At 35.0% G+C, this 20,116-nt stretch overlaps 1 protein-coding gene across 1 annotated transcript in view; it reads right to left on the bottom strand.

Moving 5' to 3' along the window:
- The window catches only part of VPS8 (VPS8 subunit of CORVET complex), a 261,129-nt gene that overhangs the window by 165,240 nt on the left and 75,773 nt on the right, over positions 1 to 20,116 (bottom strand). The window contains exons 20-21 of the mRNA XM_054585065.1: positions 19,863 to 19,952; positions 892 to 938 (exon numbers count right to left, since the gene is read on the bottom strand). Of these exons, the coding sequence (XP_054441040.1) occupies positions 892 to 938; positions 19,863 to 19,952 (137 nt within the window). The remainder of the gene's footprint in view (positions 1 to 891; positions 939 to 19,862; positions 19,953 to 20,116) is intronic.

The following is a 20,116-nucleotide window of genomic DNA, read 5'->3' as shown; positions in this document are numbered from 1 at the left end:
AACTGTAGTAGCATAAACAATAAAATATTTTTTTAAAATATTGTGATAACCATGCTTGGTGCCAGGTCGGTACTAGAATTATTGGGGGTATCACTTCATAAATTACATAAATGTCTAACTGCTATGCTGTACAACTGAAACATAAAATAATATTCAATGTTAACTCTAATTGAAAAATAATAAAAACTAATAAAACTGTACACTTTAAATATTATAAATAAGTAAGTAAGTAAATAAATAAATAAAAACATGGTCAGAAAACCAGGAATCTCCTTTGATTGTTCTAAACAAATCTCTTATATCCTTAAACCACAGGGCTTGAGCGTCTGAAAATCAATCAGAATATGATTCTGAAGAGTGCAGAATTACAATTTAACTTTAATTCAGGCTCTTCATGTGAAAGATTGGATATTGATAAGAAAGGCTGGGGCTTAAGAACTGGAATAGGATCACTAAAAAAATAAAAGTTTATTTACACTGTTTTTAAACAAAAAGGCTATACATCAGCACTGCAGAAGTACAATGAATTTTGTCCTTTTTTCAATGGTATGAAATACTCTGTTTTAGTGATGGTTCATAAAAAAGTATATATACAGCACATGAAACATATACTGTTACTTTTCAGATCGTTAAGCAGTATTGCTCTTGTTAGCTATATTCTTCACCTCCACTACCCTGCCATACACACCCACAGCATCTATTTTGGAAAAGTTAACTTTATTAGATAAATGGAGTGAATATTGTAAGAGAATCAAATTTCTATAAATTTAATTTAAAAAAAAAAAAACCCTGTGCAGTTAAATGCATACAATTCATAGCAGTAAATTGTAATATACGCAAGAGGCAACTTGAGTTCAAAATAATTGAATCTGACAGGCAATGTGTACTCACTTTCGCTGCAGCAGAAGGCAGTAATCAACTATGACAGGAACCATATCCTGTAGAGGAACCATAAAGAAAGCATCAGTATCATATCTTTGTCCAGTGGCTCACTGGTCAGACACAACATGAAATGAAAGTGGTCTGTTTAAGACTGTTGGGGAATACAATTTTTTACCATGTTTTTGGTAAACAATTTGGTACTATGTGTCAAAAGTCTTAAAAATGTGAAACCACTTTTACTCTGAAATTCTGTCTGGAAAGGTATTCTAATATTTTTAAGAAAAAACTTATAATGCATTTAAGATATTCACTTCGGCAGACAAGCAGAAGGAGGAGAGGGGCAGGAGGAAGAAATAGCAATAAGATATACTACATGGGAAAATAAGCAAATTTGCTATTTAAATAAAATATGTAGATATTACAAATTTATAAAGACATAAAAGGTTTACAATAACCTCATTATAAATATTAAGCAAAAAAATACATATTCTCACAACTTTGTAAAGAAAATTTGCAAAGAAAAAAAACAGAATAAAATACATCAAATTGTAAAAGGATATAGTTGGTCCTGTTGGTGGCTCAGATGATAAAATTTGCCCATATTTTATCACAATCCTCCAAACCAGCTATTTTAAGTTGATTTAACTTCTCAGTTTCATAATATTTTGGTCGCTTTAAATTCATCATGGATAGACTCATATCAAATGAAGAGCAACCTATAATTTTGGCCCTTATTTAAGAGAAACAGTTTGAGGGAGAAACAGCTTATTATGACTGAAAATTGTCATATTACCAAGCATCAGATTTCAACAGTTACTCTTTCACTTTCTCCTGGCTGCAGGGAAATGGTTTCTTTTTTAAAAAATCCTAAAATGCCTAGGTTACTGGCAGAAAAAAATCCTTCAGGAGGCAGAAGGCACTATGTGAAGAAAATACTGTATGCTAGCACTTGTTTGACAGAAGATCAAAGCTGAGAAATGCTTATAAAACTGAGGAACGCCTATTATTTGAGAGAAATATCAAAAAAGGACCTATAACCCTGAAAGGGGCTATTCCTGACTAATCTGTCTGCTTCCTTTAATTATCAATATTCTTCATGACTACATTTAAAATCTCATTCAGATTCTTCAAAGACAGGAAGTGGAATCATTCATTTGAAAAGTGTTAAAGTTTTATCAAGTTTCAACCCTGAATGAGAATACAGTGGGCCAGATAACCTGAGGGGAAAAAATCTCCCTAGAAATACCAGGGAAATTTTATTAAACATTGTTGAAAATACACAGCTGAGCTCCCACGACCAGAGTCAAAAAGTGAAAAGGGAATTGAAAACCAAGGAGTAAGACTGGAGCTGTCAACTTAGACTGTCCTATAAATTTTTTGGTCATGTAAGAGGTTGTGTTCTAACTCCAAAAAGAAGCTGAGGTCTTAGAATCTTGGCAACATAAGAAACTGAAAAAAATATCCGGCTAAAATCAGATTCTTGAAAAGCTGCATCCTTTGTGAAAGGAAATTAGAAAAAAAAAAATCTGCCTAAAGACAAAGAAAAATGATGGCAAGAAAGGCTGTCTGTCTCAGCCTGGACTCAGTGGAGGTACATTTGTCCTCTTCAAGAGTCCACAATAAACACCTATCCGAAGGTGGGTTTGGGATTTGAATTTACACCATCTCCTTAGTATGGAACAATCAAGACAGGAAAGTAACACAAAAATGATCCTGCCCTAGCTGGTAGCTCAGCTGGTTTGAGCATTGGCCAGATATGTCAAGGGTGCTGGTTTGATCCCCAGTCAGAGCACATAAAAGAATCAATCAATCCATGCATAAATGAGTGAAACAACAAATCAATATTTCTCTGTGCCTCTAAAAAATAAATAAAAATTTTTAAAAAATTTTAAATGATCCTTAAAATGGATACACTCCTGAGGACCTTGAAAAAAGCAAATTCAGAATCTCTCCAGAGACGGTGTTTAACACAAGCAAATTAAGTCCTACTGATAAAGCCCCACTGAAAATGTACTCAAAATAAAAATTTAAACTTCATGAAATAATGCATTGTGAGTATCAGCAGAACTATAAATAGCACGGGTAGATGGCTAAAACTTCAAATACAATTATGAGGTAGAAATTATTAAAGTATATTTTTAAATTATTAAAGACAAAACAAGGAAATATGTGCCTAGTCTGGTACTAAGTACTACGAATATATGATAGGGATAATAGACAGTGAAGCTGTCTGGTGCACACCTTTAGATCACGTTGGTGGTTTTACGCGGAGAGGATCTGGAAAGCCAGGACTGAAGACGGAAGGCTACCACAGTAGTCAAAGAAAGAAACAGGGGACCAAACCAGGGTAGTGATAGTGGGCATAAACAGCAAACAGAATTAAGAAATATTTATAAAAGTAAAACTGTAGATCTTGGTGACAATTTGTGGGTTGCAAAGCATAGGAAAAAGTCTATAACAACTCCTAAATTTCTAATTTAGGTGACGGTTGATTGACGGTGTCATAAAATGTGGTAAGAAATGTGGGAGGTTGTCAGAGGAAGAAGGTAAGTATAGTTTTGGCTATGGTAGGTTTGAGGAACATCTTTACTTAGATGTTGAATAAAAAGAAATTGGATATAGTATTCTGAAACATCTGAGTTAGAATGATAGATTTCTAAGTCATGTGAGGGAAAAAGATATATAAGTAAAATTGACTACAATAAATTGGCATAAAAATCACTGGACAATGGAATAAATAACAAGGAAAACCAGCATTTATGATATAGCCAGAGGATGAAAAATTCAACTCAGTAACAATTAGAGACATGTTAAAAATAAGAAGAACACACAGTCAGAGCCTTCTACAGGATACAGAATATCAAAAGGGAATGATTATCACTGTTTAATATAGCATTATGGATGAGTAAGATATGAAAAGTGTTAATTTGCTTTAGTAATTAAGATACCATTGATATGTTTAGTAAGAAAGTGTTTTATCTTCTTGATTAGATAGTTAAGTATGGTGATGGGAGAGATCCATCTGCAGAAAACTAAGTGGTGAGTGAAGTATTTGTGTGAAGGGAGGAAGTTAGAGAGAGAAAAAGGGAGGAGACTGAAGAGGGAGAGAGAAGATGGAAGGAGAGCGAAAGGAAGGAAAGAGAAAACATCAATATATGCATAACAGGAATCTCTAAATAAGAAAACTAAAACAATAGAACAGAATGAATAGGTCAAGATAATTCAAGAAAATTTCCCTAAAATAAAAAATAGACATAAATCTACACATAGAAAGAACACATCATATGCTGGGGTAGAGCCGGGGGAGGAAGGCTACAATGATTTCATGGGGAGACTCAATGTGGTAAAGTCACTGGATTCCAAAAATTAAGAAACAGCCAGGAAAAGACATCAGTCAATTCTGAAAGGGAAAAAAGAAGTTCCTGTGCTAGCCTCATGTCTCCCCACAGTGGCATTCAATGACAAATTATAGAGCAGTATTTTCAAGATTTTTAAGAAAGCCACACGTTTTTCACTATAAAAGCTAGAGACCAACAATTTGAAGATGCAACAACTCAAAGAATACTGTTTTCATGAGCCTTTTTTGAAGAAACTGCTTCAGCAACCAAGAAATTACTAGGGAAACTATAGCAAAAGCACTGGTGATGAGCATGAACTATATTTAACTATAAATGTAAGCCTAAAACAGACACTCTAACAATGTGGAAAAGATTTACATTAAAGACACATTGGAAGGAGAATGAGAAAAGAAGGTAGAAGATGTTGAAAAGATTCACTGGCTTCATCTGTAAACTGGTAGTTAAAAGATACCCTTTAAAGCTCACAATTAAAATTGGAACTGGAAGCATGTTTACTGTCATAAAAGTAAATACTAAGATAACTGTTAAAATCTAGTAATGGAGGAAGGGTTAAAGAGGAAGAAGGAAAAAGAGACATACTAATTTTTATCATAGCAAGGAAGTATGTCCAAGAAAATAGAGAATATAATAGAAATATAATAGAATATATATAAATAGAATATAACACATAATAGAATATAATAGAAATATTATATACTATATAATGCTATAATTTTAAAGGTATTCATTGGAATTAAATACACATTCCTAAATATCATTAGTACGTGTACAAATAAAAAACAGAGTAAGTGGTAAAAGCCTTTCTTAAAAAAATGAAAATAAAAATATTTGGCTTACTCACTTGAGGTTTTCACACTGAAATCTGAAAAGTATCTGAAATTTTAAAAAGCAAACCCCCAATGCTATTGTGGACAAAAAAAGGGGCTTTGTAATCACTCAACTGAAAGTAAGCTCACAGGGTGATCCTATCATAAATTCCTAACTGGGCAGGTCATGAAGGGTAGTCAATCATGCCTTAAGCCTATAAAAGGTTTATCTTCATCTTAAGCAAGCCCTGTGCTTTATTTTTGTGCATCCAGGTTAACATACCTTTGAAGTGCCTCTTTTTTGAGTATTTTAGAAACACAGCCACCCTCAAGGGAGAGTATAATCTTGTTAACTATCCTATCACCCAGTCACAGAGCTATCCCCACCTTGCTTTCTCCATCTTCACTGAATCTTCTTTCTTCTCTCCTTAATTCCAAATGTAGAAAAGAAACTGTCATTCTCTGTAGCACTTTAGATCTTGCTTCCCAGCATGTCATCAGTTTGGCTAAATAAGCTCTTATAAAATATCTCTATAGGTTGTTACACTATGTTGTAAGTAAAAAGCATACAAAGTGATCCAGAAAGATTGAAAACAGAAGAATAATAGGCAAAAGTATACCACGCAAAGATATACAAGGGATTGTGATCTTCCTATCAGATAGAGTAGAATTCAGGCTAAAGGGGTATTAAATGAACAAATAAGTCATAATAAAAATAAATTTCCTATTTCTATATGCCAAATTTCTATATAGTATATACTAAATTATACAGCACCAACATTCATATAGCAGAAGATGGAAGGGAACATAGAGAAAAGAACATTTAACAGGGCACATCGTTTCTCACAGTCTGTGAGAAATTGGGTAGACAAAAATGGGTAAGAGTTTAGAATATCTAACAATTAATTTTAAAAATCAGACTCATAATGAACTGTTTTCTGTGAAAACACACAAAGCACAGTATTTCAAGTGCTCATGGAACACTGGTGAAAACTGGCCATATATTGAGCCACAAAGAAAATCTAAATAAATTCCAAACAGTAGAATTAGTACACAAAACATAATCTGATCACAATACAAGAAAATCAGAAAGTAATCACATATCATAAGATGCTCTTTGTATGTCAAAAAATAAACACTTTCTCTAAAACTCTTCAGAGAAGGAACACCAATCAAGATCGAAGATTATATACAAAGACAATAATGAAAGTGGTATAGAGTGAATTAATAGTCTTTAAAAAGCCTATAAATTGAAATTTTTTAGAATACTCCATCCAACAGCAACAGGATACACAAACACTTACTAAAATAGACAATATATGTTAAGGCATAAAACAAGTTTTAAACTGAAAAAGATTTGAGTCATGCAATGTATGTCTTCTGACCACAACAGATTTAAATTAGATATTAACTAAAGAATGAAAGAGATGACATAATATAGATTTTTCAGATATAAAAAGTGTAAATGAAAATGTTATGAACAACTTTTTCCCAAAAAACTTGAAAATTTAGATGAAATGTCCAAATTTCTTTAAAAATAGAAACTGTCAAACCTCACTCAAGAAACAAAGAAATAGGTAACATTTTAGAGAAATTGTGTTTGTAGTTAAAAATCTTCCTACAAAAACAAAAAATCAAGGCTTTGATGCTTTCCGTGGTGAATTCTATCAAACATTTAAGGAAGAAATAATACCAATAATACATAAACTTCCAAAAAATTGTAAAGAAGGGAGTAATTCACAACTACTTGTATGAGGATAACATTACTCCAATACCAAAACCACACAAAGATATTATAAGAAAAGGAGACAACAGACCATTATTCCTCATGAACACAAATGTTCACACACACACAAAAAGATAATACATCATAATTAAGTGGGTTTACCCCAAAAATGCAGGGTTGGTTTAAAATTCAAAAAGTCAACTAATATAACTCATCATATCAACAAATGAGGAAGAATAACCATATAATTATCTTTATAGACACGGGAAGAAAAAATCTGACAAAAACTACCATCATTTGCTCTTTAAAAAAAACTCAGGAAATTAAGAATAGAAGAGAAATTCCTCAACCTGATAAAGGGCATCTTTGAAAACCAACAGTGAGCATCATATTTATAAATCAAATATTGAATGCTTTCCCACTAACACTGGGGAGAGACAAGCATGTCAACTCATACCATTTCTATTCATCATCATGCTGGAGACCATACTGGAGCCAATGTAAAAAGGAAAGAAAGAGAACTAAATGGGATCAAGATTGGAAAAGAAGAAATAATTCTGTTTTTATTCACAGATGACATAAATGTTTATATAACAGATCTAATGGAAAAACACAAAAAAACTGCTAGAACTAATAAAGTTTAGCAAGATTGCAGGATAGAAAATCAATACACTAAAATCAATTGTATTTCTCATATCAAACCGAAAATGAAGTTAAAAAGCGTTGTTTACAATAGTATAAAAAAAATAAAGGAATATTATGCAACTACAAAAAAGGCATCCTCAATATTCTCCATTAACCAATAAAGAGATCTCTAAGATATAGTAAGTGGAAAAAAGAGTACAAAATCATACATATAGTTTTCTATCATTTCTGTTAAAGAAAGAGGAATTCTGGTATATGGGTAGGTAAATATATGAATATGTGTTTCTATTTACATAAAGAAAATCTGGAAATATACTTAAAAACAGTAACACTGGTGATAAGCGGATGGGAACTAGGCATATGGCATTGGGGTGTGAGGGAGATCTTTCATCGTATACATTTTTATACTTTTTGATTTGTGAATCATAGGAATGTACAACTGATCCAAAAAAAGTTAATTTAATGTTCTAAAAAGACCAGAAGCCAGAAATACAACTATGTACAGTTGATTTCAATTCTATGGAAATATAACTTCCTGGGACTTATAGACAAGGCTATACACCAAACCACTGGTAAAATTCAACTATATTTATATAAAGCATCTACTATGGACCAGGCACATTGCTAGGTGCTAATGATATGTACTTAACAAAACAGACATATCTTACTGCCTGGTACAAAGACTTTTAAAAAGTAGTAACAATGAAGTATAGAGAAAGTTAAGAGAGGGGAAATATGAAGTGCAGTGGAAACTTGTAGCGAGGAGGCCTAACCTAAGTCTGTCTTCCTGAAAGCGTGACATTTAAGGGGATGCCTGAATGATAGCATTCACCAAACAAATTGCAGGGTAGAATGCTCCAATAAGGGAATAATAGCTGTGGGACAGTCCAGATGTAGAGATGGCACAGAACCTTGAGGGACTGAGAGAGAGAATGTGAGCAGAGCACAGAAAGAGGAAACCGGCCCTGGATGAGGAAGAGCATGCATATGCAGGACTATGAATTTTATTCTAAGGGTAATGGAAAACCACTGAAGGGGTTTTAAGAAAGAGGGGAAGTGAGAGTAAAAATTTAAGGATTGTAGCAGGAATACAAGTGGTTTAGAGTCTTTTTACTTTTGTCACAAAAATAAAAATAAATGCCATTATTATATTAGAATTCACATGCAGACTTTCATTACTTCTTTGCCAATCTCTGCTACTATATGCCACTTGCCAATGCTCATTCCCAATAGCACTTTTAGTTCTCTTGGCGTGAACTCTTTCACCATCCGCAATTCCAAATTTCTGCTCACTTCCTTGTCATTCTTTATCCAGGGGACCAGGGGACCTTGAAATGCCTTGAAAAGAGGACACAGGAGACTTCCACTTCCAAGAAGATGGAGCAGACAAATTTTTCCCTATTCCTCCCAAAGATGCAGCTAAAAACCCTGGGCAGCACATACAACGCAAAGATATGAAGACCCTGAAAGATGCAGAGAAGGGCCCTTCTTCTGCCTGTGTAACTTGTTTTCTGAGCCTCCACAGTCCAGCTGGTTCACTTCCGCTACCTCTGTAACTTTCTAAATAAGCTTTCTCTTATAATTTGGAAAAAAAGACATAAATTTAAAAATTTTTAAAGTAACATAAGAATTCAAGAAAGGAAAAAGAAACAAAAAACTGAGAGAATTAAAAAACAAAAAATGAAATGACAAACTTAAGCACCAACATATTAATTATTTTAAATGTAAATAGTCTAAATACATCAATTAAAAGATAGGTTTGCGAAGTGTATTAAAGAAGTCTGTAAGAAACTCACTTCAAATATAACACTATAGGCAGGCTGAAAGTAAACTGATGGAGAAAGATATACGATGCAAGCATTAACCAAAATAAAGCAGAAGTTGCTATATTGAAATTAGATAAAATAGACTTGGGAACAAAAAAATTGTTACCGACCAACAGGAACATTATGATGATTAAAGGGTCAATCTACCAAAAGGACACAGCAATCCCAAATGTGCATACATCAAACAATGGAGCTGGAAAATACATGAAGTAAAAACTAATAGAACTGAAAGGAGAAATAAATCCAGTTCTATTTAGAGACTGCAACATCCTTTTCATAACAACTGTTAGAACAACTGGACAAAAAATTAGCAAGAATATAAAAGAACTCAGCAACACCATCAACCATCGAAGTATCTAATTGATATTTCTACAACACTCCAATCAACAGCAGCAAATTCTTTCCTAGTGCCCATAGAACATATACCAATATACCAAGATTAACCACATCTAGGACCATAAAACAAACCTCAGCAAAACTGAAAGAACTGAAATAATACAGAGTGTGTTCTCCAACCACAGTGGAATCGAACTAGAAATCGATAACTGGGGGGAAAAAAAACAAAGACAGGAAAATGTGCAAACACTTAGAAACTAACCAATACATTTCTAAATAACCCATGAATCAATGAAAAAGTCACAAGAGAAATTTTAAAATATATTCAACTGAGTGAGAATGAAAAGACAACATATCGAAACTTGTAGGACACACTTAAAGTAGCATTAAGAGAGAACTTAGAAAATAGAAAAAGTTACATATCAATCTATACTCTCAAAGCCTACAAAAAGAAGAAGAAAATAAATCCAAAACAGAAGGACATGATAATGAAACTGAAAACAAAAAATAAAACTGATAAAACAAAGAGCCAGTGCATCAAAAAAATCAGGAAAATTGATGAGCCTCTAGCAAGACTAAGGATAAAGAGTAGACATCAATATTAAGAATAAAGCAGGGGCTATCATCATTGACCCTGCAAAGAGCAAAAGGATAATAAAGGAATACTGTGAACAACTCTACACACATAAATTTGACAGCTTAGAGTAAATGAACCGATTCCTCAAAAAACACAAACTATCACAATTGCAAATACGAAGCACTCTGAGGTATCACCTCACATCTGTTAAAATGGCTATTATCAAAATGACAAGAAAGAACAACCATTGGCAAGGATGTAGAGAAAAGGGAAACACTGTACACTGTTGGTAAGAATGTAAATTGATGATGCCACTAAGGTACAGTATGGAGGTTCCTCAAAAAATTAAAAAATAGAACTATCATATAATCCAGAAATTCCACTTCTGAGTATTTATCTGAAGAAAACAACAACTTAAAAAATATATACACACCCCCATGTTTATTGCAGCATTATTTTCAATAGCCGAAATGGATGAATTGATAAAGAAATTGTTACACACACACACACACACACACACACACACACACACACACACACACACGGATGGGCCTGGAGGGTATAATGTGCTAAGTGAAATAAGTCATATAGAGAAAGACAAATACTATATGTGGAATCTAAAAAGAAGAAAAGAAGAGAGAAGATTAAGAAGAAGAGGAGGAGGAGAGGAAGGAGGGGGGAGGTGAAAGAGAGGAGAGGAGGAGGAGAAGGGGGGAGAAGAGGAAAGAAATCAGGTCTTTACCAATTGTGAACATTTAAAACCATAATCAAAACATTAGTTATAGCCAAATCTATTTCCGTATTTTAAGTCTTCTTTTCTAGAATCTGATTATGAAGAAACAATGTAGACTGTCCAGTGGATAACCACCGATGGCAATCTTCTAGATGCTTGATAATTAGTTAGGTGGTATGGGTAGCTCTCCATCTCCCCAGTGACAAGGGCTACGCTCATGCTCAGCTTCCCACAGGATCTGCAGTCACAGCTGGGCAGCTGACATTCCAACCAGGACTAGTGCATGACCACCTTGAGAAAACTCAGATGACTCCCCTATTTAACCCACTTGGAAGACTGTTCTCACAAGAGCCCTGAAAGAAAGGAAAACGGAAAAGCAAAACCCTCAGTCCATCCAGCTAGACCTGGTTTACACATGCCTCTCCATGGGGTGTTGAGGGACCAAGCCTGCATGCAAATTGCCAGACCTTCTGCCCTTAAGTTCAGCCTGTGCTGTGTGTTACTTGCTGTTATTTGCCTCAAGACTTTCAACACAAACATAATGAGCAATGCCTGCTTTAAGAATATTCCTCTCAGTCTCAAAAGTTTGCATGATGCCCCTGAGAAATGGCTGAATTTTTGGTCTCCAGAATTTAAAAAATAAAAAAAGTAAATATTTCTCTAATCTCTTCTTCAATGCACATCCCTATAATTGGCCAAAGAAGATTATTTCTTTTGTTAGATATTAGTGTATATTTAAGAGTTATTGAAGAAGATCATGTGGATGTGTGAATAAAACACTGAGCTAACAGACAGAAGAGCTAAATTTAAGCCTGTCAATTGTCTGAGTGACTGATAAGATCATTTTATTGCATTGTGACTATCTCACCATCTGCCAACTGAAGGTATAATCTCTGGCTTTCCTTATTTCACAAAAATAATGTGAAAAGAAATGAGATAGTAGATATAGATTCCCTTATTTTCTGAAGCAATGGCATTAATTCTCCACATTTATATTCTAAAAAATCAGGCAATGAAAACTGCATTGTTTAAAAGTGATTCCAATTTTTAGCACAGCCTAGAATATATACAACAAAATAAAGATTCCTAAACACAGATACACAAATAGATACATACATATATAATACATACATACATACATCTCCACAGGCTAGCAGAGCTAGACAACTGGTGTTCCAGTACTAGTATACAAACATCATGAGCAGCTATCTAGATATAGATATCTCTCTGTATGTGTATGTGTGCACATGTATTTCTCCTTTTTTTCCCAGATATGATGATAAAATAATCTAGGAAAACTCTAACTTCCCCAGAACCAGCATTATAAGCAAGCCTTGGGGATGAGACCATGTGCTGGACACCAACACAGTTTTCCCTTCTTCAAAATTTATCTCAGGGAAGCATGAGTTAGATAAGCAAAGTTCCTATTGTCTTACTCTGTTATCAGCTTTAGTCTCTATGCATTCTTCAGCATGAACTCTTAATATACAAACATGCCAACAGCTGCTACAACAATGGCCTAGAATGATCTGCTTCCCATGGGAATATAAATGAAACTGGAAGGAGAGCTCAGTAACCAATGTAAGGCATCATTTTTTTATCTTTTAAAATTATATTATTTTTCAAATCCCTTTAGCTTGACTCATATTAATAAAATGCCTATATATACTTATTTATACTTCTTATTTCATAAACGGGACTGTAGAAAGATAAAATAACTCATATACATGAAACTGCTTCAAATGATTTTGAATCGAATGGTTCACAGACAACATCCTGAGAAATGCCAATAAAGAAATAAAAGTATTGTGAAAATTTTAACATTTACTGTTTATATAGAAGAGGAAGAAAAAATGAACAAAGAAAGTCAATAAGTAACTTTTGGTCAAGATGTAGGCCGTAAATAGACACACTTCATCTCCCTGCACGATCATTAGAAGTATCACAACTAACCTCAAAACAAAAAACACCCAGAACTGCCAGAAAATCAAACTGTATGCAAGTTCAATTTTGAACTGTATGGAACAACAAAGATTTAAAGAAACCTATAAGTATAACCTAATCAACAAAGCAAACAAGCAAGCAAAATATAACCAGAGACATTGAAATAAAGAACAAACTGACAGTAACCAGAGGGGAGGGGAGAGGGGAGTAACAGGGGAAAGAAGGGGAAGAAATGTCAAGGAACGTGTATAAAGGACCCATGGACAAAGCCAAAGAGGGAAAGGATTGAGGGTGGGAGGTGGGGGTGGGTGGGGAGGGGGGGAAGTGGTGGCAGGAAAATGGAGACAACTGTACTTAAACAACAGTAAAAAAAAATTCAAGAAAAATAAGAGTAGCCAGTCGGGGTGGGGGGGAGACCTATTCACCCACATGGGTGCACTAAGACAGGGAATCAAAGAAGCTCCACCTAATACACAGAAACAAACACAGGAAGGCTGCCAAATTGAGGAGAAGAAGAAATTAGCCCCCAAAAAAGAACAGAACAAAACCCCAGAAAAAGAACTAAGCAAAACAGAGATAGCCAGCCTATCAGATGCAGAGTTCAAAACACTGGTGTTCAGGATGCTCAGAGAACTCATTGAATATGGCAAAAGCATAAGGGAAGAAATGAAGGCTACACTAAATGAAATAAAGAAAAATCCAGAGGGAACCAAGAGTGAAGGGGAAGGAAGCCAGGGTTCTAATCAATGATTTAGAACATAAGGAAGTAATAAACATTCAACCAGAACAGAATGAAGAAACAAGAATTCAAAAATATAGGAGAGAATAAGAAGATTCTGGAACATCTCCCGAAGTGCCAACATCCAAATCCTAGGGGTGCCAGAAGGAGAAGAGGAAGAGCGAGAAATTGAAAACTTATTTTAAAAAATAATGAAAGAAAACTGCCCTAATTTGGTGAAAAAATAGACATACAAGTCCAGGAAGCACAGAAAGTCCCAAACAAGTTGGACCAAAGAGGACCACACCAAAACACATCATCAGTAAAATGCCAAAGGTTAAAGATAAAGAGAGAATCTTAAAAGCAATAAGAGAAAGGCAGAGAGTTGCCCGCAAAGGAGTTTCCATAAGCTATCAGCTGATTTCTCAAAAGGAACTTTGCAGGCAAGAAGGGACTGGCAAGAAGTATTCAAAGTGATAAAAAGCAAGGACCTACAACCAAGATTACCCTATCCAGCAAAGCTATCATTTAGAATTGAAAGGCAGATAAAGTGCTTCCCAGATAAGGCATAACTAAAGGAGTACATCATCACCAAGCCCTTATTATGTGAAATGTTAAAGGCATTTATTTAAGAAAAAGTAGAAGATCGAAACTATGAGCATTGAAATAACAACAAACTCACCACTATCAACAACTGAATCTAAAAAAACAAAAACAAAGACAAGCTAAGCAAACAACTAGACCAGGAACAGAATCATAGATATGGCGATCACTTGGAGAGTTATCAGCAGGGAGGGGGAAAGGGAAGAATGGGGGAAAAAGTACAGAGAATAACAAGCATAATTGGTAGGTACAAAATAGACAGGAGGGTGTTAAGAAAAGCATAGGAAATGGAGAAGCCAGAGAACTTATATGCATGACCCATGGACATGAACTAAGGGGGAGGGAATGCTGGAGGGAAGCGGGGGCGTACCAGGCAGAGGGGAGGAAGGGGAGAAAAATTAGGACAACGGTAATAGTATAATCAATAAAATATACTTAAGAAAAAGTCAGTACGTAGTGAGAGAGGTAAGAAAAACAAAACTTGAATTTATGATACCAGAGAAATCCAATGGACAGACTGTTTTAAGACGTCATCAACTGAGCTAGGTGGTATGGGTAGCTCTCCATCTCCCCAGTGACAAGGGCTACGCTCATGCTCAGCTTCCCACAGGATCTGCAGTCACAGCTGGGCAGCTGACATTCCAACCAGGACTAGTGCATGACCACCTTGAGAAAACTCAGATGACTCCCCTATTTAACCCACTTGGAAGACTGTTCTCACAAGAGCCCTGAAAGAAAGGAAAACGGAAAAGCAAAACCCTCAGTCCATCCAGCTAGACCTGGTTTACACATGCCTCTCCATGGGGTGTTGAGGGACCAAGCCTGCATGCAAATTGCCAGCCCTTTTGCCCTTAAGTTCAGCCTGTGCTATTGATCATTAAGATGAGGAGTGAAAGGGTCCACGGAATTTACAGGCATGGAATAAGAGGAAGGTGAGGAAATGGAGACATTAAAAGATGTTTGTCTTTGAAAGAATGTGCAAACAGGAGGCATAAAACTATTGGGGATGGCATGAGGCAAAGAAGGGATTTATTTGCTGTGTTTTACTTTGGGGATAGAAAAGACTTGGTCAGAAGAAAAAGCGAGGTTCAATATGTATGAGACAAAGAATGCTTTAATTCCTTTCAAATCTTCTGGTTATTAAATATATTTTAATTATAGGTTCAAATCTTTCTTGAATAAATAAAAGCCACAGCCTGTCAAAAACATCACAAGGTCCAAAAATTATTTTTTATAGTTAAAACAGGACAAAATGTTGACTTAACTTTGGAGGAAAACAGAAATACTGAATGGCATATATTCTGACTTAAAAGGTGAGGCCCCTCCTCTAAGGTGAAGAATAAAACTGAGGCAGCAGGCATGAGTGCCACCTGCTGGCAAAATACAAATTCTAACTATTTTGACTAATAGAAACCAGTCTTAACTGGATTAGAGGTTATGGGTTTCTAATGAGTTTCTTGGTAATAATACTGAATCTCAAATCTTCCCACTCAGGGAAAAAAAATTCTTTTAAAAACACTCCTGGTAAGTTTGTCATCTCCTTTTATTTCAATACATTCAATAGCATAAATCCAAGAGCTCTTATGTGAGCACTGGGTCATTTTAAACTGAAATACACCTCAGAACTTCTGGAGCTTGTGCCCTGCAGCAGTACAGTAAATCCCGTATGACATCCCTTCATCATCTGAGGGCAGGCATGTCTCCACTTATTTTCTCCTTAGATAAAACAACCCAGTATCCCCCCGCCCCGCCCCACTGTTGTTTTTAAAACCTCCCACTACCCCCCCCCCCGTGTGGGGTATAGCTTAGCCTGTCAACACTCTATAAAATATCTTAAGAGGTTTTCCCTTTTTAACAGGTAGCCCAGGGCTCCTATCACTTTCCTTTATCTGGGCCTTCACAGAGATAACAAGTGTGAATTCACACACCATTGGTTCATACTAAGTTGGTGTCAAATGAAATCCTGTCCAGCTAGATTTTCCCAATCCAGTACTCATGCAATTTAATTATTTCAATCTAATGAAGTCTTGATGTTTATCCCTGTTAAATTTCATCTCATAATGATTTTAATGGCACTTTGTCAAGATCATTCTGGACCTGATTCTTGATGTCATCTAAATTCGACAAGCCACTTAATAAATCTTCATCCAAATCAAAGATAAAAATGTGAATATAAAAGAGCCCTAGGATATAACTAATACTAAACCACCAAACAGTACTCCTTGGGTAGGGATGTTTATCTAGCTGCAAATCTATTTACTACTTACTAATCTATTTCAGCCATGAGAATAATGGGAAATACAGACAAATGTTCTTAATGAAATCAAGATGTTATATAATAGGCATTCTATGAATACACTGTCCACATATTCCTTTCAAAAAGGAAATTTATGAGTTTAATAACATGGACATTTTTACACAAACTCATAAAAAATGTTCACAAACCACACTGGGGTTATCAATAGATAGGTCTTGAAGTTCACTCTTCTTTCCCCGCCCCCCCCCCCCAATTATGCTTTTACAGTCAAACTGTAATTATTTTAGGATTAAATATTTAAGATTAAACACCTAAAACAGTAGCTCTGTGGCCAACTGTGCATGTACTTCACACATCCACATGAGCTAAAGAGCATCTTTTCAGGAGAAAATAGTCCTCCTGAATAAAAATAAATTGTGTTTCCTCTGCTTAGGCATCCATGCTTAATTGAGAATTGAAAATTGATCCAAAGTTACTTACAAATTATTAACAATGACTCAGATCGTTCAAACAGTATTCTGGGTTATAATTCAAAAGGTCTTGAGATTTGAACACTCATAGTGTAACAACATGTCACATATGCTAGGCTTCACTATTGTCTTAAATATTTTTATCTAGACTTTTCCACTTTAAAGGTCATTCACTGTGCTCATGAAAATGAAAGCAAAATAAGAAGTGTTGTTCTATAACAGAGCATAGCTGTCCACAGGCAGATGCAGAAGCCCAGCTGCCTGGATTCTAATCCCAGCTCCAACCTTTACTTGCTACGTAAACTCAAACAGGTTACTTAACCTCTCTGCGCCTCAGTCTCATTTATAAAGGGGTATAATATCAGTATCTACCTTATAGAGTTGTGATAAAAATTAAATGAGTTAATATGTATAAAGGTTTTGTAAGCATGCTTGTCACACAATAAGCATTAAATGGTTTAGATACTTGCTATAATTGTCAATTTTGATCATCTATTAACATCGCCCCTTGTACTTTCCTTGTACTTGTCTGAAATAATAGTATAGTACAATGGTTAGTTAAGGGTTGGGCTTTGAAGTCAGAAAGACCTGGATTTCAGTCTTGGCCTGAACACTTAGCAGCAATTTTACTTTTTGAAGTCACTAAGCTTCTCTCAGCGTAAATTCTCTCATCTCAAAAATGGGGATTAAAATAGTATCTACTTCATGGGGTTGTGGTAAGAATTAAATAAAATGAATGTCACACCCTTTATGTATTACTTGGTATGCCGTGTATACTCAGTGAATCTTTGTCAAAAGGGGTACCCCTGACATTTTGGTAGGCACAATCTGAATCATACTATTCTCCTTCCTGACAGTCTTCATGATGCTTTTGGTTAATATCTTTGGTTACCTGCCTCTTGCCATCTTTCATTGCTGTTCTGTGCTTTGTAGACAAATATTTCTCTCAACATTCTTCCCTGTTTCCTTTCTTTTTGGGTTGTTTGTGGTTATTATGTCAAAAGTTAAGAATTTCCTATTCTTTGTGAATCCATTAGTTTTGAGGAGCCTGTAACAATGAGATTGTGCCCATATTTTTTTCTGATATATTTGCTTTATAAAATACAGAATTCATGGTAAGTATATTTTTCATCATTATTACAATCCTTGAAATAGTGATTGTTTTTCTCTCAAGAGTCTATCCCTTCCACTTCCCCAATCAATGGTAAAGTAAATCTAGAATAGTGTTTCCCACTATTGTTTCCTTTACCTTTTATGAGACTAAATTATTAATAAATCAAAAATTTTACCATATACTTTTGCAGAATAAAATTTCCCACAGAGATCTAGATGGTTAAAGAACACATTCTACTACAGTTTGTTTCTCTGTAAATTTTATAATTTGTATTAGAAATCATCATCTACATTCCCTGTCATGCTGAGAGTCTTTCATATTTTGCCATCAGAATATCACTTTTGTTCTTTTCTTCTTGTATAGCTCTCTACCATGTTCTTCTCCAGCATGGCAGTTTCTATATTCACACATATGCACACACACACCCTACCTTATTAGCCCCTTCTCAGGTTCCCTGTTAGATGTTTCTTTTCAACAAAGAGTACTCTCCAATGGCCAGAGTTCTTTTATGAATATCATCTTCACCACTTCTTAGTAATAGATATTCTCATTAAAATATTGTTTTCTTTACTATGTATACTGCATTGGTATACAAAATAATGTATAATCAATGTATTGTTCTCAAACAGTTTTGTTCCCAAATGCTTTCTTTTCACCTACATTTTCCTCCCAAATTATCTATTTTTATGATTTTATCTGGGCTTATTTTTCTTCTTTACTGATAAATTTAATGAACCTCCAAACAAACAATAATAAAAGTTACAATAATAAAAGTAGTGGAAGCCCACTACTATGGCATTAAAGAGTACAGCTCAGGAAAACAAATCTTCCTCTGATACCTTCCAGATGTTAACTGCTGTATCTATCCTAATCTTCCAAAGTTATGAACATCAAATGGAGATATGAAAAGATATGAACTGTGCCTGTTCTGGAGCTTCAAAAACCCGTTTTTTTTTCTAAATATTTCTGTTAAAGTATACAGGAGTTATTTTGACTAGGCTGCAAACTTCAGGATAGCAAGGATCAAGAATATTTTACTCACCATGGCGCTGTGTCTAGTACATATTTGACCAGGTGTTGCATAATTGGCCTGTGGGACATATCCTGCCCACAGCCTGTTTCTGAATTGCTCCCAGAGCTAAAAGTGGTTTTTACATTTTTAAGAGTTTTGTTTAAAAAAAAAAGTGAGAGAACATACATGCCCTAAATTTTTGTATCTGGCCATTCTGACCCCTACTATCAGGGCTGCAAATATATGGTAAAAGAAGAGGGAGGGGGAGGTGAGAGAGCTCTAGGAATGGGGAAAGATAAACAAGATTTACAACAAATATACTTAAAGAGCACCACAAACAGTAAAACTTGCCTAATAAAAACTGTACAAGCTTTAAATTATTCCTTGACTTCAATTTTCACTGAATTCCAAGGAAAACTAAATATCTTTCATTTGCATATTTTGGAGATCATATTTTTAAGTCACAGGTACTCCAGGGAGAACCAAATTTAAAACTTGGTAGTTTACTTTTTTCTTTAGCTAGCCTTGTTCACCTAAGTGTTAGTCAGTGGCAAGGCGTCAGCCACTATAAGATGTCAATTCACAGATATACCCTCTCCTGCAGGTATGTACATAGAGCCTTTCCTTCCATACGGCACTAAGAGTAGCTCAGCACTTCCCAACATTTTACTCATCTGTTTCCACGTGATCTGTTACTTCAAAATCATATAGAACGTACCACAAGCCCTGAAATAAAGCTTTGAATACTGAAAATTGTTTAACCAAACCATCAAAGTTCTATTCTCAAGTAATATGAAAGAGCAGGTTAGACCTATTCATACCGACGGCTATTCGAAGCACATGCAAAGGTGTACCTGAAAATGCTGCTCCATCACTTGGATTTTTCCCTGGTCTGGGCACTTTTTCAGAGCTCGATCTGCATAATGGAATAGGATTTCTACCATCTGTAAGGAAAACAGCCTTGTATAGAAGTTAAAATACATCTCTAAAGTTTTTCAATACTTAATATATATGATCCTTGTACATAATAGAATCAGGCTTTGTTACTATATTAAAAATATAATGTAAAATTTTAATGGCTTTATTTTCCAATATTTTAAACCCCGGC

Source organism: Pteronotus mesoamericanus, unplaced genomic scaffold, assembly GCF_021234165.1.
Source record: "Pteronotus mesoamericanus isolate MK-2021 breed Mesoamerican mustached bat unplaced genomic scaffold, CSHL_Meso_final contig_82, whole genome shotgun sequence".
Taxonomy (NCBI): Eukaryota; Metazoa; Chordata; class Mammalia; order Chiroptera; family Mormoopidae; genus Pteronotus; species Pteronotus mesoamericanus.
This window is presented reverse-complemented; position numbering and strand designations above follow the sequence as displayed.